Source organism: Anastrepha obliqua, chromosome 3, assembly GCF_027943255.1.
Source record: "Anastrepha obliqua isolate idAnaObli1 chromosome 3, idAnaObli1_1.0, whole genome shotgun sequence".
Classification (NCBI taxonomy): Eukaryota; Metazoa; Arthropoda; class Insecta; order Diptera; family Tephritidae; genus Anastrepha; species Anastrepha obliqua.
The window spans coordinates 92,579,849-92,599,788 of record NC_072894.1 but is presented as its reverse complement, the minus strand read 5'-3'; the positions used below and the strand labels follow the sequence as shown (position 1 = coordinate 92,599,788).

General features: G+C 37.1%; 1 protein-coding gene across 3 annotated transcripts in view; it reads left to right on the top strand.

Moving 5' to 3' along the window:
• LOC129240198 (uncharacterized) overlaps nt 1-19,940 on the top strand; it is a 41,860-nt gene that overhangs the window by 19,580 nt on the left and 2,340 nt on the right. For all 3 annotated transcript variants that reach the window (XM_054875830.1, XM_054875828.1, XM_054875829.1), the window contains 4 exons: nt 11,127-11,358; nt 15,899-16,043; nt 16,131-16,251; nt 16,313-16,992. In XM_054875830.1, the coding sequence (XP_054731805.1) occupies nt 11,127-11,358; nt 15,899-16,043; nt 16,131-16,251; nt 16,313-16,992 (1,178 nt within the window). The remainder of the gene's footprint in view (nt 1-11,126; nt 11,359-15,898; nt 16,044-16,130; nt 16,252-16,312; nt 16,993-19,940) is intronic.

Here is a 19,940-nt window from a genome sequence, read left to right as displayed (position 1 = left end):
CAATAACGGCGAAAAACGTTGGCATCATAATTTATTTTTGGTGGGTGGGAATAAGAAGAAGTCGTTGGGTGCTTTAAACGTAGGATTCTATTCGACTTTGTGAATGCTCAAAAATTCACTGGTTTGAGCCGATGTGTGAAAAATTGTCGCCCGTCACATCACGATGTTTTGATGCATCGCGATTGAAATTTACCAACATTTCTTTTGTGATTATGGAATTATGCGGTGTTCAACGCGATTAAATCTTTATGATGGCCAAATATGCATGCAATATTGAATGTATGCTAATGGAACTAATGATCCAAGCATGTCTCAATCCCACGTCACATGACAATATTGCTATATCGGTTCTCGCACACCATCGACTTTCCCGGTACAAAAACCGATTTTGGACGATCTTCATGAAATGCGTACCGCTTGCGACTACTATTGAATTAAAAAAAGCAATGAAAACGGTGGCTAGGGATGTCACTTCATCTCCAAAAGTCAAAGCGGTTTGTATGTCGAAAGCCATTGCACGAAATTGTTAACGATCAAAAATCACATTATGATGACAATGAGTGGCAACACTCATTTGACTTGCAAATGCATTTCAGCATTTTTTCTATCCAAACTTAAGCACGTTTTTATTTACCACTTGAAGTTTGGTTTATGAATAAATTATTAAGTTAAGAATGCATATTTTATTTCTAAATTGCCATGTTTTTTTTTACTCCGAAACCAAAAATAGCTTAGTTCAAATTAATTGCACATGTATTAATTGTTTCGCAATCAATGCCTTTCAAATTCATAGAGAACTCGTAAACAAATTTTATCCAAACAAGTTACAATTTTTTTTTTCAAAATTGTGTTACAAATTAAAATTCTTCAATTTAATGGAAATGGTTATCCAAAAGCATTTCTGAATTACGCAAACGGATTTGCAAAATTGAAATTGAGTGATCAACGAAACTAAAGAAGAACTCAAGTACTCCAGATCAGGCGACATGATATTTTAGGTAGTGTATTATAATCGTTTTCAGAAGTTCATTGCTAGAGTACTTCTCACGCGACTTCCAGAAAGCGCAGCTCCAATTATTTTTCTCCATTTCCATTATTCTCTTCGTCGCGATTACAGCTCTTCAGCAAACCAACAAGCTTCAAATATTTGGGTGTGGACACTGAGAGTGAGAACACATCATCAACAGTCTCATGAAAGCGAGGATTAGATAAATTAAAAATGTTGGACGTATTGAAAATGCTCCAATTACTGGTGTACCGTAAAAACTTATCCATATTCACTCGTGTACATTGTTTGTTGCGTACATCATCAACCACAAGCGGTTGCCCAATCTCTTGTAAAATTCTCGCCAATAGTATTTCAATTGCTCTGGATCGCGATTGGTGAAATTCCTAATCAAGCAAGAGATCTTATTTGGTGGCAGTCTTGTAATCACAAACACTTTGGCGAAATTCGACTCTATGGTAGAATGTGGTCACCTGGACGGAGATTTCGTTTCCCTTGCGCTCATTCTCGTCATTGCGGTGTATTGGGGCGTATGCCCAGGAGACTTTTGTGTTGATGTTAGTGCTGCATTCAACAGCGTCGTTTACATTTACGATGCAACGCCAATGTGATCAAAGGCACTACGATAATAATTTTCATATTGAGTAAAAGCTTCGATTGTGGAAAAAGTTTAGTGGCAAAATGAAAATATCTACATATGTACAGTAGGGCGGGTCGATTTAAAAATCGCTCATTGCTCTGTGAAAATCGTATTCTAGGGATCAAAATAAGAAACTTTGGCGAAGGAACCATACCTCTAAAACGATTTCTGATGTCCCCCAATTTCAAATATCACCATTTTTGGCCTTTACATGAAAAAATCAGCTAAATGGCTATGTTTTTTCTTTATTTTTATTTATTTATAATAATATTTATTATTTATTTATAATAATATCTATTTTTTCTCTTAAGAAATTTATTTAGTCAGAACATATGTAAATGAAAAAATTAATTTAAGTGAGTTATAGAAAAGAAACTAAAAAGTTCGACCCAAATTGGGGGACATCAGAATTCGTTTTAGATGTATGGTTCCTTCGGCAAAGTTTCTTATTTTGATCCCTAGAATATGATTTTCACAGAACAATGGGCGATTTTTTTGCCTCTTCACAAATCGACCCGGCCTAATGTAGTATTGGCCAAAACTAAAGCACAGCCCTTACAGGATATCTAATAATGCCAATACTTTAATAAAAACCATGTGAAATATTGAATTTTTTTGTACCATGTTAATTTCTGAGTACTAAGGATATTTTCAATTTTAGTCTTTTATATTAAAAGTTTTGAATAATTTTTGTTATGTTTTATTAATACCGAATTATTTAAAAAAATATGGTACACAAATATGTAATGTTTGACATGGTTTTTTATTGAATTATTTCGCTTTATTAGAAATCCTGTAAGGGCGGTGCTTTAGTTTTGGCCACTACTGTATGTATGTATATTTCAGGGTTGGTGTCGAAATTCTGTATGTACAAAATTCTAAAAACAAAATTCTGCTTTTTAAAATTCTGCTTTTGAAAATTCTGCTTTCTAAAATTCTGCTTTCAAAATTCTGTATTACATAATTCTGTATTAAAATGTAATGTTAACAATGTTAAAGAGGTAATGTAATTATTTAATTTATTATTATTATTATTTTTTATTATTATTCGAGATATTAAATAAAAAATAATAATAATAATCATTTTTTCTTCAGTTTCGATAGAGTCCACAGTATTTTTGCGTAGAACTCCTTTTCGCGTGGGCGGCCTTCAGCCGCGCTTCAAAAAAATAAACCTTATCAGTCCAACTCCGGCTTCGCAATCCACAGTATTGTTGCGTAGAACTCTTCTAAAAAACGAACCGCTGCGAAGGATTATTAAGAAAAGAAATGAATTAAGTCACACTAAATGTAATTGGCTAAACTAAAATATTGTTATCGCTTAAACATATACATATATATATATATATATATGGAATAAATGTTTATTTTGTTACTTCTTGTATGACGAAAATCACAAAACTTGAATAAAGCAGAATTTTTCGCATTAAACATGCAGAATTTTGAAAAAGCAGAATTTTGGAAAGCAGAATTTTAAAAAGCAGAATTTTTTTGCAATTTACAGAATTTTGTCAACCAGAATTTTGTAATACAGAATAATGACACGCTCCCTATATTTCACACTTAACTTTATTTAATAAAATCAGCAGCGACCGCAGCAAATGAATTGTAATAAAAGCTTATTGATTATTTTCATATGAATGTATTAATTATATTTGTTTGTAAATTGCCTGTAGTAAAATGGTTATTACTTGTCAATTCCTCCAATTTCTTCGTTTTGCAATAGTAAGTTTACAGTTAGATAAGTAAATTTATGTACACACATTTACATATATTTATGTACATGTAAAGTATTGTTGGTATAATTCTCGTATACATACATGCATATGTATATAAATTGTATTTGATAGATGTCGTACCCGAGTGGATTTGGGCGTTATATATTACTACCATTCGTTTAGTTACGGGTTCGATGCCTGCAGGGAGTGTCAAAGATTAAATTAGAGTAAGGTTTATTTTATTATGGCATTCTACCTTCCGCAGATAATGGCAAACCTCCGCAGATAATGGAAAACGCTTCTGATAAAACTATCCGCCGTTCGTAGGCAGCATAAAAATCGAAATAGAAATGACTATACCAAAATGTTCAGAATGATGGGAGAAGTCAATTCAACCATGTATGACCGTCCGTCCGTCCGTGCGCACGGCAACTCATGCAAAAATGAATATGTTTGCGTAAATCTTAGTACAAATTATGAACCCAAGAAAATAAATACGACGCAAGTAAAATTTTGAAAAATGGGCGTAATGGGTAATTCGTCTATCTCTATGACGACTTTATAAAACTAGTGTTGCACGTATTACTCCCCACCTCAAGCGATCATATAAATAATGCGGTGAGCATTTTCTATAACATTTTAGTCCCTGAAAGGATTATCGTTGTGGTGGAACCCAAGGATGATAGGTTATCAGATTTGGCCATCCGAAGTAAAGTAGTGGGAGGATTTTGCCCACTCATTTCACACGTATTCACACACTCGTCTAATCAGTCGTTGTTAGATGGTGCCAAGGTAACATGAGGAAAGGCTGTGCTGATTTTATTAGTATACCACCAACACAATCTCAGCATTTTCGTAAACAAACCGTTGTCATAACCCCGCTTACGTCAGCCAATCAGCTGATTCTTTCAAATTCGCTGTGAGCCGGTCCGGTCGGACTGGACGGCCTAATCCTGGCCACTCCTCTGAAGTCTTTTCACCTTGGTCGAACCTGTATAGCCGTATCAATCCAAGAATTTGGTCGGGTAAAGGTGTATTCATTATGTAGCCTCGTTAGCCAAACCTTTATATTGGCAATGCGTTTGTGTGTCCGAGGCTCTTTGGCAGAGTTCCCACTTTGTCTGCCGCTCATCGATGGAGTTTACTCTTTGCACCTCACGAGCAGACGCTTCTGCGTTTTTGCTATGTAGGCAGCTTTCTTTATAAGTATGGCTAAAAGGTACATGCCAGACACATTAGACAAAGTTGCTTTCTACCTTCGGGTAAATTTACGCATTGAATTCGTTTCTTAAAATAACCCAATTTGTGTAAACCATTTGTCATAAAAATTGTTACAGCTATTTCACTTGCCTCGGTAATTTAACAGGTTTACGTGGCTTATGAGGTATTTTTGTGTTTAAATGAATACAGGGTTGGCCATATTAAACTGACCCATGTGCTTATTAAAAAAATATGGAAAAGAAACATTTTTTTGTGTTTCATTGTGAAAAACATTTAATTTAGTTCAAGGAGATTCGTTTACATCACTTTTTGAATATGATATCGCGCAAGTGGTCGACCTTAGCTCGTATAGCGTAATGTGCCCGTTTTTCGGCGTTTTCCATAGTTTTGGCCAGGGTCTCGGCCGATATGGCGGCTATTTCCCGTCGGATATTGGCCTTAAGTGCGCCTAGTGTCTTTGGCTTGTTGACGTAAACCTTAGATTTCAAATAGCCCCAAAGAAAAAAGTCCGGTGGCGTCAAATCCGGTGATCGTGGCGGCCAGTCAAAATCGCCGCTTTTTGATATCAAACGGCCAGGGAACAAAGTCTTCAATAAGTTGACGGTGGCTCGTGCTGTGTGTGGTGGTGCGCCATCTTGCTGAAACCAGAAGTGCTCCATACCATTTTCCCGAACAATCGGCATCACAAAATCGGTTATCATGGCCCGATAACGCTCTTGATTGACGGTCAATGGTTGGTGTTGACCATTTTCAAAGAAGAACGGCCCAATGACCATATCAGCGCAAATGCCACACCAGACTGTAACTTTTTGGTCGTGGAGAGGTACCTCTTCAATAATTTGAGGGTTTTCAGTGGCGTAGAAACGGCAATTTTGCTTATTTACGGTTCCGTTCAAGGAGAAATGGGCCTCATCACTCATAATGATTTGATGCCAAAAATCCTCATCAGTTTGGGCCATTCGGACGACAAAATTGGCATATTCCAAGCGACGAGGCTTATCGGCCGGCAACAGTTGTTGATTTAGTTGTATTTTGTACGGGAATATCCCCAAATCCAAACGAATGATACGTCGTAGAGTGGTCCGAGGGATGTCCAACTGAGCAGAACGACGATTACCTGACGTTCGCGGCGATGACTCGATACTGGCTCGTACGGCCGCGATATTTTCGTTAGATCGTCTTGGCCGCTTTTTATTTGGACGTCGGGTATTAGCCACAGTGCCGGAAGACAAAAATCTTTTGTGCATTTGCTTGATTGCGTTCTTTGACGGCGCACTTTTCACTTTATTTTTTTTTCTCCACGCACGTTGCGTTTTTACAATCGAGAAGGAATTTTGAATGTACAGCTGAACAATTTCAGCGCGTTCTATTGGGGTGTACTGTTTCATGGTATAAATCTCCTTCGACTGACGCTTCCAACGCGGTATGTCATTAGCTGATCTGAAATTACAGTAAAAAGTTATAGGGTTACTCAATGGGTCAGTTTAATATGGCCAACCCTGTACTCTTATTATTTAATATTGAGGAATTAAAAAAGAATTTTTTAATTTTCGGTCTGTTACTGATCAGCTGATCATAGGAGTGGCTATAGGATGTGGTAAAGTTAATATAAGTGAGACAAACAGACATGACTGCCATCTAACGGGCCCATAATATTTATTGTAAATATTTCACAAATATGAACAACTAACTTCACATACAGATGTGTCTGAGTACAAAAATTCTTGGTCTCATTCTTTTCAAATTAACTTTTCATATTAACTTTGACATTTATTCAATCACAAATTCTGTTTACCAAATTTAGAACGTCATCCGTTGTTCATTTATGTATTTAATTATTTTCATTATTTATTGTGCGGCTCACTTTTTACATGGTGTTCCGAGGAATGCATGTACCCTTTAAAAAATGCAATGGGTGTACATATATACATATGTAGATGGTTTCAGCTGCCAATTTATGAAATGAATATTACTAACTTTTTTTAATAAAATGATGCACCGTCATATGCAATTTGTGGCATTCACATGTATGCATACACACATATACACAGCTTTTATGCGTATTGATATTATACATACATATATGAATACTTAATTATGTGTAAATTTTAATATAATATGTATGCTCATACGTATTATATACAGACATACAATGCACTCATGTATGTGTACTCGTACAATTTGTTGAATAAATCATTACGTTCAACTGTTGATAGATACAATATTTATACACCTAATTGTGTTTTGTAATAAATTATAGAATGCTAAACTATTAAGGGGTATCTATGTACATACGAGTGCATACAACATTCGCGGTCGTGAGAAATGCGTGTTGCAGTGAACGCTTTGACATAGAAACTGGGTAAATTATATACGTGTATATATACTTAAATATATATAAATACTCGTATACATATTTACAACATTAACTATATTTATTAGATATTTGCTTAATTAAATATTGCTTGCATTCATGATTTTTGGAATACTTTTGTTTGTTAACATCTCTGATGATGATTGTTATCGCACGCAAAAAAAAGTTGGCCAACTTTGCGCTTTGCCTTGGCTCAGCTTTGAGGTATGTGAACACCTTCATACAATTTTAGGTAAGCATTAACAGTCAAAGCTAAGCGGAGCGCCAACGTGAAGCGAAAGTTGCATGACAAAGCGTTCTTTAGAAAATAATAGAGTATCAATTAGACTGCTAAAACTTGTCGGCGATTGCTATGGCCTTATGTTATTACTTGGTTTGCTGCCGACTTCTACAACAAATAGTTAAGATGAATGACACGGTTTATGTCGATTTAGAATCGAAGTTGTGAGTTAATTAATTTATAGCTAATATTAAATACTCTTTATCTCGATTTATAAACAAAATTGCGAGTGAGATATTTATCAACACATACACTCCGCGAAATTCAATTAAAGGAACCTTGTTTTTCCTTAAGAACTTTTGAATTAAACCAAGGCGAATCTATGTAAGATGATAGCAGTAGACCAGCTGATTTGTTTTTTTCTTTCGCCATGTACATTCTCATGCCAGCACAAAATGAAATAACGAAAAGCCGTTCCATTCGCACTATCGTCGTTTGCTTCTAGTTCCAAATGAAAGTCGACTGTTCAAAGCCGTTCGTCCTTTTCTTTTCTTCTGTCGTGACATTCCAATGTACAAAATGTTGTTGTTGGTCTAGTGCTACCACTTTTAATGAATTCGCCTTGAATACAACTCTAAACCACATATTTTGTTACATTCTGTAGCAATTTTTATAGAGAGTCAATTAAATCAAAAGGTCTCAGTTTAAATACAATACAAACTTGCAATACTATTTAGTTTTAATTTTTAATTCAAATTTAAATCATTTAAGGACACTTTCTAAAGCAAAAATGTGACAAAATGACAAATGTGTATAACATAAAATGAATAGTGAGTCCAACCTCTAAATTTATTTACCAATACAAAAACTCGGTTTAGCATTGAAACTACGACATTTAGAAATTTCAAAGGGGGAAGCCATTCTTGCATGTCGGAGTTTCGCAGCTTTTCCTTTAAATTCGTTAATGGAAAGAGGAAGGACGTCCCTGCTAACTGAAAAAGAAAAACATTATTTGTAGTCTTCGGGTGCAAAACAAACAAAAATTGCAAAAATAGAGATTTATTCACGTAAAATGGTATTCAATGTCATCAAATGTACATATTCTTCTTCTTCTTAATTGGCGCGAAAACCGCTTACGCGATTTTGGCCGAGTTTAACAAAGCGCGCCAGTCGTTTCTTTCTCGTGCTAACCGCCGCCAATTGGACACACCAAGTGAAGCGAAGTCGTTCTCCACCTGATCTTTCCAACGCAGAGGAGGCCTTCCTCTTCCTCTGCTACCACCAGCTGGTACTGCATCGAATACTTTCAAAGCCGGAGCGTTTGTATCCATTCGGACGACATGACCTAGCCAACGTAGCCGCTGGTTCTTTATTCGCTGCGCTATGTCTATGTCGTCGTAAAGCTCATACAGCTTATCGTTCCATCGCCTGCGATATTCGCCGTTGCGAACGTTCACAGGTTCAAAAATCTGACGCAGAATCTTTCTCTCAAACACTACAAGCGTCGCTTCATCCGATGTTGTCATCGTCCACGCTTCTGCAGCATACGTTAGGACGGGCATGATGAGAGCCTTGTAGAGTGTTAATTTTGTTCGTCGAGAGAGGACTTTACTGCTCAGTTGCCTACTTAGTCCAAAGTAGGCGGGTCCCAAACCCTGCGCACAACCAGCTATCCTGGAATGCTTCGCCTTCTCACGTTAGCTCACTCCCGAACGGGTGTTCGGAAGCTACCCAGAGGATACGTGGGCTAATCTCGGACGTTGTGAGCTGCTTGAACCATATGCAGAAGAATCGTCCTGGCCACTCCCAAGTGAATGGCGGTCAGTAACTTTCCCCACTTGCGTGGACTTCCACACATGGAACCATCCTCCCTCGTCAAATATATTAGTAAAGACAAAAATATGCTTAAAAGAAAGAAAGCGCGAAAGACGCCTGCGTGAAAGACAGCTGAAAAAACTGCTACGTTTGTCTTTCGCAAATGCTTATAGAAGCAAAGACGTAAAATTCTGGAAAAGAATACGCAAATTCTGGATGAAATTAAAATTAGTATGATTGGTCCCGATGGGGAGGTTTTTGTTCATCGTGAAAAAGCCGAGAGCTCAAAACACGGTATTTAACAAAGGCCGTTAAGCACGGTGGGGGTAACTTGGGGATCATTTTCTTGGAATGTAGTTGGACACCCGAGTCTGGCCAGACCCCTGTGCTTTTCCATACATTTGTACGGTAATATATTAATTTCTTACCTTTTTCTTTGGTTTTGGCACATATTGAGCTACCTAAGGAGCAAAAATAATTGCTGAAAATATTATGGTTTGCGAAAAAAAGGATTTTTTGTTTTGTTCTTTATTTTTACTCATTTCGAAGAAGGTTGAAGAAAAAAAGTTGATTACGATGTAATTTATGGTAAAATATTTATTTATGGATTCGGTGGAAGGCAATCAGAACAATTATAAGAGATTTTTGAGTGCTGTTGACATACTTTATTCTTGCATACAATACAATAGAAACGAATTTTTCGACGAAGCTTTTCGCCTCCTTGTAGACAAAGACGACAATTTCTCTTCGCTGTGAGTGTATCGGCTCCGGTTGGTTGGTTGGTTAAAAAATGATTCCATAGCCAAACGAGTAGTGAGTTGAGAAATAACAGCTGGATTATTCATTTGATTTTCGATGTTTGCAAGGACCAATGTGTTCGATAAAGTCGTCAAAAAAATTCGTCTCGCATCACTTTTTCTAAGTCCATCAACTTCTTTGCAAATACAAAACATTGCCAATGCCATGACATCCACCCTGTTGCAAAAAAAAAAGCAAGGGTCCATCGACTTGTTAGCCATTTTTATGTGAAATGTGTGACTATTTGATCCATGCAATCGACGCCTGCTTAGTGTGCATTATAATAAATGATGGGTGTTGGTTTTTTTGCTTCACCTTGGTAAAATGAACGGTAGGAAGCAAATTAGCCAATATATTCTTTTTTGGTACATAGCTGCTGATTGGAACAAGGTTTTCATGAAAACCAAACAATGACGAAAGAACTGGGCGAGAATTGTTCTCTTTCATTTTTGGTGGAATGCAGCGATCGTATGCCAACTAATGCAAGTCCTATAGCAGCGAGGCGCTTAGCTCCATTCAATGTGATGAAAAAGTTATCGGCTATTATTGTACGGCCACTGTTCGCATATTGGTTGGATAATTGTACCATCAAAGGGAAACCCTGGATCAAATTCACGGTCTTCTCTTTCTGATCGGTCATGTTCTCTAATTCTGACCAGAAAATGTAGTCCAATGGATTCAGATCTTGACTTCCAGACGGCCAATCTTCTGCGGCTATGAACCCAGGAATATTGTTTTTTAGCCCCTGCTGGAAGTTTTTTGCCTTATGGGCTGGAGCGGAATCTTGCTGGAAGATCCAACGCTCTCTCATTGATGAGAGTACCGCTCAAGTGCTACTTCACGCCTTCTAAGACATCCTCCTGGTACAATTTTGTCCCGATCTTAACCCGTTTTTCGCAGAAATGAAAAGATTTAACGCCTTTACAGGACACTACCTAGATGGTGGCCACGCTGAACCCTTGGAACAACATTTTTGTGTCTTTAGAAATTTTACTACAGATTTTGTCGTTTTGCTTATTAAAAACTTTTTCAAAAGAGAAAATTTTCTCATCTGCTTGCATCTGTCGAATCTGATTTTCTTTAAGCGCGTTGTCAAAAAATGAGCACGAAATTGAGTATAATTTATAAGTAGACAACGCAAACGAAGAAAAGCAAAAATAACGGAACTTCTTTCTGCATATGCATTGTAAAATTTGGCACAGCCTTGATCAATAAAAATGCACTTATTTTCCAAACATCCATTCGCGGTGTCTTGTTAAATTATTTCATTAATTTACTTTCATATAATTATTTTTTCAAATACATATGTATGTTTTCAATGTTATTTGTTACAGATTTGGTTCGGGGAGTAGTCAGGCATCTCAGAGCAGTGGGGATATTTGTCGCATCTGCCACTGTGAGAGTGATCCACAAAATCCTTTGCTGACACCTTGCTATTGTGCGGGTAGCTTAAAATACGTACACCAGGCGTGTCTCCAGCAATGGTTAACTGCATCGGAAACGAATGCTTGTGAATTATGCAAATTTCCATTCATAATGCATACGAAAATTAAGCCATTCAATGAGGTGAGTAATGCATAATAAGCGAAAATTTATAACATCAATGATAATTTTTGAAGAAAAGGGTTTTAAACTTCGCAAAAATCAAAGATTAGTCCGACAAAGCGAATTATTTGCAAAATTTATAAAAAATTTCTTACTACGACCTTGTTTACTTATAATTTCTTATGACCTGAAATTAGGCTTTATGAATTTCGTAGTATTTTATTTATTAGAAACCTTCATCAATATTGCTTGCAGAATAAGCAAACAAGATAGAAAGAGGGACTACCACTAAGACTTAGGCCATCAGTGAGGCCACAGTGGACATAGGGAATCTATTTAAGTGATCATCTTAACCTATCCATTATCCAAAAGCGATTATTTCAGATTCTGTATCTCAGAAATTATGTTCCCAAAAATTGTGTTCCAAAGTAAGACACACTTTTCAAACATAGGAACAACAAAACCGGTATTTTATAGTAAAAAAATCACTTCAAAGTACTCCATGCTATTTCGAATCAAAGTTCGATTATGATTCAATTTTATATTTGCCTGGTAACACTGCAACTAATTAATATTTTTTCCATTTCATTTCGTTTATTAATCAATAAACAGTAAGCTTACAGATTATATGATAAATATATAAAATAACAGAACAACGCAAAAAAAAAAACTGTCTCAACAGTAGATTCTTAAAAATTAGCTCAAAAGAAGAAAAATCAAATTCTAGGCAAGAAGAATAAGCGTTAAATAGAGATGGTACTTTCCTCAAGGGAGTGGCCGTGTCATACACAATTTTAGCTAACCCTAATTACAGCGAAAAATACATGAGGTACATTCAACCCAATTTTCATTAGAAGACGATCGTTGGCAATTCATAAGAAGCAAACAATCAAAATACATTGACAAAATAGTACGTTTAGCATCTAATGGCACGCAAGGTTGATTAATATCGAAAACGGTATGATGGCTTAGGGTCTGCAAAGCTAATTCAGCCGAAAGCAAAGCGTGCTAAACTATCTGAACAGACTCGTATCTATTGATATAAATTGCACGAACATTGTTCCAAATAATTACTGCTTATTCCTGTTTGAGCTGAACAAGAAAGGAGTACAAAGGTTTGAAAGTACAAGGATCGGAAAGCGAAAAACAATTACGACGAATAAATGCCAACAACGCAAAAAGTTCAATAATAATAAAATTGATGTGGGTATTAAAACTAAACTTGGGATCGAAATCGACACTCAAGTCTTTCTACTCATTACTTGATTTCAGCGGAGCATTGGATATACAGGACCGTCGAGGTAAATCCGGAATGTTGAACTTAAAAACAAAACTATTGGATATTTACTCAAAAATAATTTTATTTGCACTTAACTTTGTATAATGTGAGTACACATATCATAGTTGAAAATTATTCAATTTAACCTCCATTTCGTGCTATTACCCGCTCCAGCCGGGACCTGAAGCGCCCACATGCGCGAGCTACCTCCTCCTTGTCCATTGTGGTCATCACTTCCTCGATGGTTGTCTTCAGAGCGTCCTTAGTGTTATGAGGATTCGCGTTAACTTTTGCTTCAACTGTGCCCCACACGTAATAATCAAGAGGATTGCAGTCTGGGCTTGAAGGTGGCCAAAAATCTGGTGACCAGTGGTAGGGTAGGCTATTCTGGAGCCAAGCCTGAGTCTTCTTTGCCTTGTGAGCAGGTGCGGAGTCCTGCTGAAACACATATTCGCTTCCAGCAGCCACGCGGTCCATCCAGCGTTTAACAACTGTTTTTAAAACATGAATTATCCACTCAATTATCTCTTTAGGGCTTTTTCCGGCGCGAAGTGACTCTAGTATCGCAGCTCTTCTGTCCTGCTCTCGACTCATCTTTTCACTAGCACTTACTCCAGCACTCAAATGTCAATCAGGAAACAATACACTATCCCTTTATCAGCGGTTTTAGACTTAACGCTACTGCTCCAGAGCTTTCGAAATGTTTTCCGGATTTACCTCGACGGCCCTGTACAGTAAAGCATACGAGTTGAATCTCAACAATTTAGCGCGTGAGAAATAATGACATTTAGTAATATTGAGGAATAAACGATTACGCAGACACCAACAGTATAAGTTGTCAAGCTCAACCTGTCAAGCTCATAATAAATATTTAGGTTATCCGCATACGGGGAGAAATCATACTTAAAAAAATGAGTTGAATGATACGTTATCAATTAACAATACAGCGCTTGTTATTTAAGACATAATCCACTTCAGGAGTTCATAATGAAAGCCTAAACGTGCGAGAGCTGAATAAATTCGATAAGATACCCTATCAACAGTCTCAGAAAATCCGTATAAATAGCTTAATTTGGTGTCCCTTTTGAAATATAGCGCGACACTCCTCGAAAAACAGCTAAATTTCACAAACTATGCTATATCCTTTATACACAATCCGCAATGGTATATTAATTTCAGGGCATGTCATGCCCATAGCTAGTCCCTAAAATACTGTTTAGTTGTAAGCTAGAAGATACTGGATTGAAGTCGAAATTTAAAAGAAAAACTCAATATTGCCCTTCTTATTCAAAGTTAATTTTTTTTACCGATGGCAACAAAAATACCTACCTACCTAAAAGCAATAATTCTTCTTATTTGTAATGAAATTTCAAAGTAAATCATGCAATGCTAATAGATGACGTAAATAGAAATAGCTACTTTTAGAAAGTCTTGTCTACTTTGGAACACACCCTGTAGTTCTTTTATAAAGTTTGACTCAGAATGAAAGGGTGTTTTTTTTAGAGGTTAGGTGAATTAGATGAAATAAAACGTATATACTTTAATGTTATGGCCAAGAATTTAGCTTTATTATAAAGATAAGGGTTTGCCATTATGTTTTAAAAATGATTTCGGGCAAGTGGCCGCCGCGGCTGGCTCGAATAAATTCCAGCCGAGAGGCCCAATTTCCGACCACTTTTTGCAGCAATTGGGGCCGTATGTCAGCAATAACGCGCCGAATATTCTCTTCCAAGACGTCAATCGTCTCAGGCTTATCTGCGTAGGCAAGTGACTTCACATAGCCCCACAAGAAATAGTCCAGCGGTGTTATATCGCACGATCTTGGAGGCCACGCCACAGGTCCACGGCGCGAGATAATGCGCTCACCAAAAGTTTCCTTCAATAAATCGATTGTTGCGTTGGCTGTATGGCATATAGCGCCGTCTTGTTGGAACCAAAGGTCGTCCACATCAACATCGTTCAATTCAGGCACGAAAAAGTCATTAATCATGGCTCTATAGCGCTCTCCATTGACTGTAATATTATGGCCGGCTTCATTTTTAAAGAAATATGGACCAATGATTCCCTCTGCCCATAGAGCACACCAAACAGTGACTTTTTGAGGATGTAACGGCGTCTCAGCAATGGCTTGTGGATTATGTTCACTCCAAATGCGACAATTTTGCTTATTGACATACTCATTCAACCAAAAGTGAGCTTCATCGCTGAACAAAAACCATTATTTTCGAACCGCGCGAACTGAACCACTATTTTCGTAATAAATTTGCACGATTTGCAAACGTTGTTCAGGTGTAAGTCTATTCATTATGAAATGGCAAACCAAACTGAGCATAAATCAAGTGACAGCTGTCAAAAAGACCATCTACGAAAAAAGTAGTGCCAACTTGAAAACCTAACCTCTAAAAAAAACACCCTTTACAAGTACTTAAAAAAGAGGAAAGTATGTAGTAGTTACACCTGATCTCTAACATATACAGGGCCCGCCATCTATCGTTACGGATTTGAACTAGGTATTATTTGAAGAATGGTAACACTTAGCTGTCATCTGATTTGACAGAAAATTAGTTTTATTCTTCCGCTGAACGAAAATGGTTGTGTATACGCTCAAAGAACGCTGGGAAATATTGCGACATTACTTTGAAAATCATGGTAATGTTGCAGAATGTGTGGCGCTACTTCCCACACAGCGAATGCTACGATCAATCTTTTGCGCACTGTCTTCGAAGATCGCATTATCAGCCGAAATTCTGATATCGTTTGGCCGCCTCGGAGCTGCGATTTGATGCCGTTGGATTATTATCTTTGGGGTGCCGTCAAAGACCAGTGTTATGCCAACAAACCAACAACAATTGATGCACTGAAGACCAACATACGCGATGTCATAGCTGAAATACAGCCGCATACAATCGAAAATGTGTTGAAAAATTGGACCGATCGTATGGGATGGTGCATGGCTAGCCGAGGCAGCCATATGAATGAAGTTGTGTTCCATCATTAACCGGAAGGATTGTACTTCAAAATAAAAAAAACAGTTTGGAAAAATATTTAGTAGTTTCTTTTTTATAGCATTTTTAATTCCGTAAAGTTATATGGCGGACCCTTTATATGTACATATATGAATGCTTGTACATAACTGTATAGAGCAGTTCACTTTAAATAGTTATATTTACATTCTATGAATAATTATGAATTATGTGAATTATGTTTTGAACTCCAACGAAAATTGTCTATGCACAAACATTCATAGATGCGTTCATAAGTAAAAACTAAATTTCATTGCAGTGGCGTAGCCTTGATATTTCTGGAATTGAACGAAGACGCCTCTGTTGTTCGGTATTGTTCCATTGTGCGGCGGCTTTATGCGTTATTTGGTCACTTTGTGTGTTGATCGAACGTGCCGCCGATGATGTGAAACGTGGACTGATTGGTGAGGAATTAGTTTAATTTTTTTAATTAGTAGTATTTGTATTTACTTTGATTTTGTTATTTCAAGATATTATTATTTTTTTTATAGATTGGCCTTTCTGGACGAAATTGGCCGTTGTAACGGTAGGCCTCACCGGAGGCGTTGTATTCATGTATATTCAATGCAAGGCTTACCTACATTTATGTCATCGTTGGAAGGCCAGGAACAGGTTCATACTAAGTTATCAAGACAAATTTTATTTTATTAATTTTATTTTAAATCTGATTCAGAATTCTCCTCATTCAAAATGCTCCAGAAAAAGTGCATCCTTTATCGCCCCCATCGCCTGCGGCCACGCATCGCACTCGACATGAAGGGTCTAGCGAATCACACCCATGCAGCACAAATGCACAACCGACTGGAGTTGACGGACCAAATGTCGAAATAGTCCCTAATGGTGCTTCTGCCCCAAATGGCTACAACTATGCCTCCACCGTTGGCACTGGTAGTATTTCTGGCAGTTTGGACATAGAGGGAGCGACGGCTCTTCATCAGCATCCCCTTCATCACTATCATCTTCCAGCCGATCAGCGCCGTCTTCAACAAAGAGATGATCTTGATTCGGACGTTCTGCCCGCAGCTCATCATCACCATTTGACGCCGCAACAACAAGTGGGGCAAGTGGCGGTAGCGGCGAATATTGAATGCGCTCAGCTGCAAAGTAATTATGAACGCGATTGGGCGTTGGATGATGTTGTCTCGCAAATCTCGTCTTTCCGCCCATGTCCACAGGGTTCGGGTAGCATGACGCCTTTCCATGATTCAATTCACAATGTACTCGAACATTCGGAGAATTCAAGTCGTGGCTCGGTAAATGATGTTTGTGGTGGTTCGAGGCAAGATCTTAGCACTGGCGGAATTTCTACAGATACGGGTCGTGAGCATGCGCTTCAACTGAGTAGTTTTAGTGGTGAGTGAATAGTAAGATATTAAATACTGTAAGTGGAATAATATTCAAACTGAATAACCGAAAAATCGATAACTTTTTCCTTTGCTTTTTGGCCGTGGTAAGTTTTTGGCAGCATTCCCTGGGTGCCTAAGAAGGCCTTTTAATTAATTTAGCAATAAAACTATTTATTCTATAAAAGAATTTTTTGAGACGATATTTTAAAGGTTTATTTGCAAAAATATTTTGTAATTATATATCGGAGGTTTCAATAGGGTTGAAACAATTTCGTGTTCAACTCAAACACAAAATAAATTAAAATTGATATTGGGTTCAAATTTATTCGATTTAACTCATATTCAGCCTCCGTCGTAGAAAAGTTACGAATGCGCCCCGCAGCAACTACGAAAGATTTGCTATCACGGAATCCTTGAACTTAAAAAAGTGCCAGACTCAAATGCCAAAATTTTACAGCTGGCACAAAGTAAACCAACAAATTTTAGATTAAAAAGTTATTTCTTTAGCGTTATTTCGCAATTACTTCTATCTTTCGAATGAATCGAATTCTATTGAAAGTGCTTTAATACAATTTTTTAATGAATAAAGGCGGCAAAATTTAAGAATACTTCAAATTCTGAATTTTCTTGAAATAGTTCCAGCAACCGAGCGTGTTAGTGACGCGTTGTTACAATGTTTGACCTTAAACGAAAAATCACATACAAACAAATGTCTTTAAAATTTAATAAACAAAAATAAAAAGTAATTTTTTAATAATTTTAATTCTTACATTGTACTAATTTACCGAATTTTTATAAATTGGTAAAATAAAAATGTTTATTATTTCCGAATTTTATTTTGAAACTTTTCACCAACAAAGAAAAAACCCAACAAATTCTTTATCTAAAAAATGTAAGAAATTGCGTTGCGCTAAAGGAAAAAAAAGGTTTTACATCTGGAGAATCCGTTAACCGATCATAACAAGCGGTATATCAAACTAAAGTTAGTTAAATTTGCTATCTTAAAATGTTCATTTAAATTAAATGTTTTCAAGAAATTTATATAATTGGCTGGAATATCCTTTGTTGGCTAGTTGGTCTAGCGCGTCCTAAAAATTATGGGGTGTTTCTCGATGTTGTTTCTCAAATGGAGGGACCTACCTATGCAGGTAGCTGCTGATGTTGCTGACAACGAAGGCACATCAACCAGACTACGAGCCACAGTTAATGCCAAAAGAGCATTAATTAATGCTTGCTGACCGTCACGCGCGTGTGAACTACTGTTTAGCCATCCTCAATCTCAACAGCGAAGAGGACCATTTTGTATTGAAAATCATTGAACGGAGGGGCGTATTTCCACTTAAGAGGGGAGCCTGCTTTAGCGGCTTCAAAAACTCGATTTTTTTCGTGGATTTTTTTGGGAAGGAAAGAAATATTCGATTGAAACGAAACTTTCAGGTTTTATTGTTATATATTTCAACAGTCTTCTCAAAATTTTTCATTAAAATATATGTCATATTATGCCTGGTACAAGCATTTTGCCGAGGCGCCTCGAGTGTGCATGTGTCATGCGGCGGGAAAGACGCAGGTCGCAATTTTCATCAGAAACCATAAACCCAAAAAAAAAAAATTATTTTAGTATAGTATAGCTTCTAGTTAAACCAAGAAAATTAAACAAAAAGTGAGAAATTCAACAATTTTTCGCTAATTAAAAAAATATTCATTTTTTTGGAAAAACAAATTCACTTTAGATTGTTTAAAAAGGGGGTCAATCATAACTTTCTTAAGGTTTTTTAGGTTCAACTAAAATAGAATTTAATTCCGAATACAATCAATGTTATCTCGTTTCGATAGGACGTTTTTCCCTATCTTTCCCGCCAATTAGGAAAAACCGTAAAAAAAAAATCGAGAAATCGCACTTCGAGCGATCCGGCCGCTCGTATACCTGCTCGACGCTTGCTCACAATTTCTTCTGTAACTCCGAAAATATTTTGAATTTGCTTCTGAAATTTTGAGGACACATTTTTGGATAGTTTGGGAAGACAATTACGCAAAAAAAATCGTTTTTTTTTTGAAGCTCTAAAGCAGGCTCCCGCCTTAAGTAAATTTTCGTTTTTGGCGCATTAAAAATCTGCGTGTGACGCTCGGAGATCCAGAAGAAAGGTTATATATGTATATATATATATATATATATAATTGGCGCGTACACCCTTTTTGGGTGTTTGGCCGAGCTCCTCCTCCTATTTGGGGCGTGCCTCTTGATGTTGTTCCACAAATGGAGGGACCTACAGCTTTAAGCCGACTCCGAACGGCAGATATTTTTATGAGGAGCTTTTTCATGACAGAAATAGACTCGGAGGTTTGCCATTGCCTGCCGAGAGGCGACCGCTATTAGAAAAATGTTTTTCTTTTTTTAATTTTGGTGTTTCACCGAGATTTGAACCTACGTTCTCTCTGTGAATTCCGAATTGTAGTCACGCACCAACCCATTCGGCTACGGCGCCCGCCAAAGAAAGATTAGGTAATATTTTATTGAAGGCATTATCGGCAATATGGTTAATGTTACTGGCGGATGCTTCGCGGTCATGATAGACGACTTCTTACTGCCGGAATTGGGTAAACGGGGCTTGATAAAAATGTAGTTTTAACAAGACAGTACAACCGCTCACATCACAGGTCACAATGAATATTGCCAATTGGCATGGCCAGCGAGTTAGCCCGATTTAACAACACTGGCGGCAGACACTTGACAGATATCATCTTTTCCAGCATGTGAAGGTTCAAATAAAGATTTTCATCACTTGAAATAGTAAAAAGGATTTTTGGGCCAAGTAATTTAACCTGAAACAGGTATAGAATAGGCATACACCGGATTTGAACGTTATAATAAAAGGTCTTTAAAAAGACGTGCTTAGATATTGTTTTAAAATAAAATATGTACAAAATTTGATTCTTTCAGGTTCCACTATTTTTATT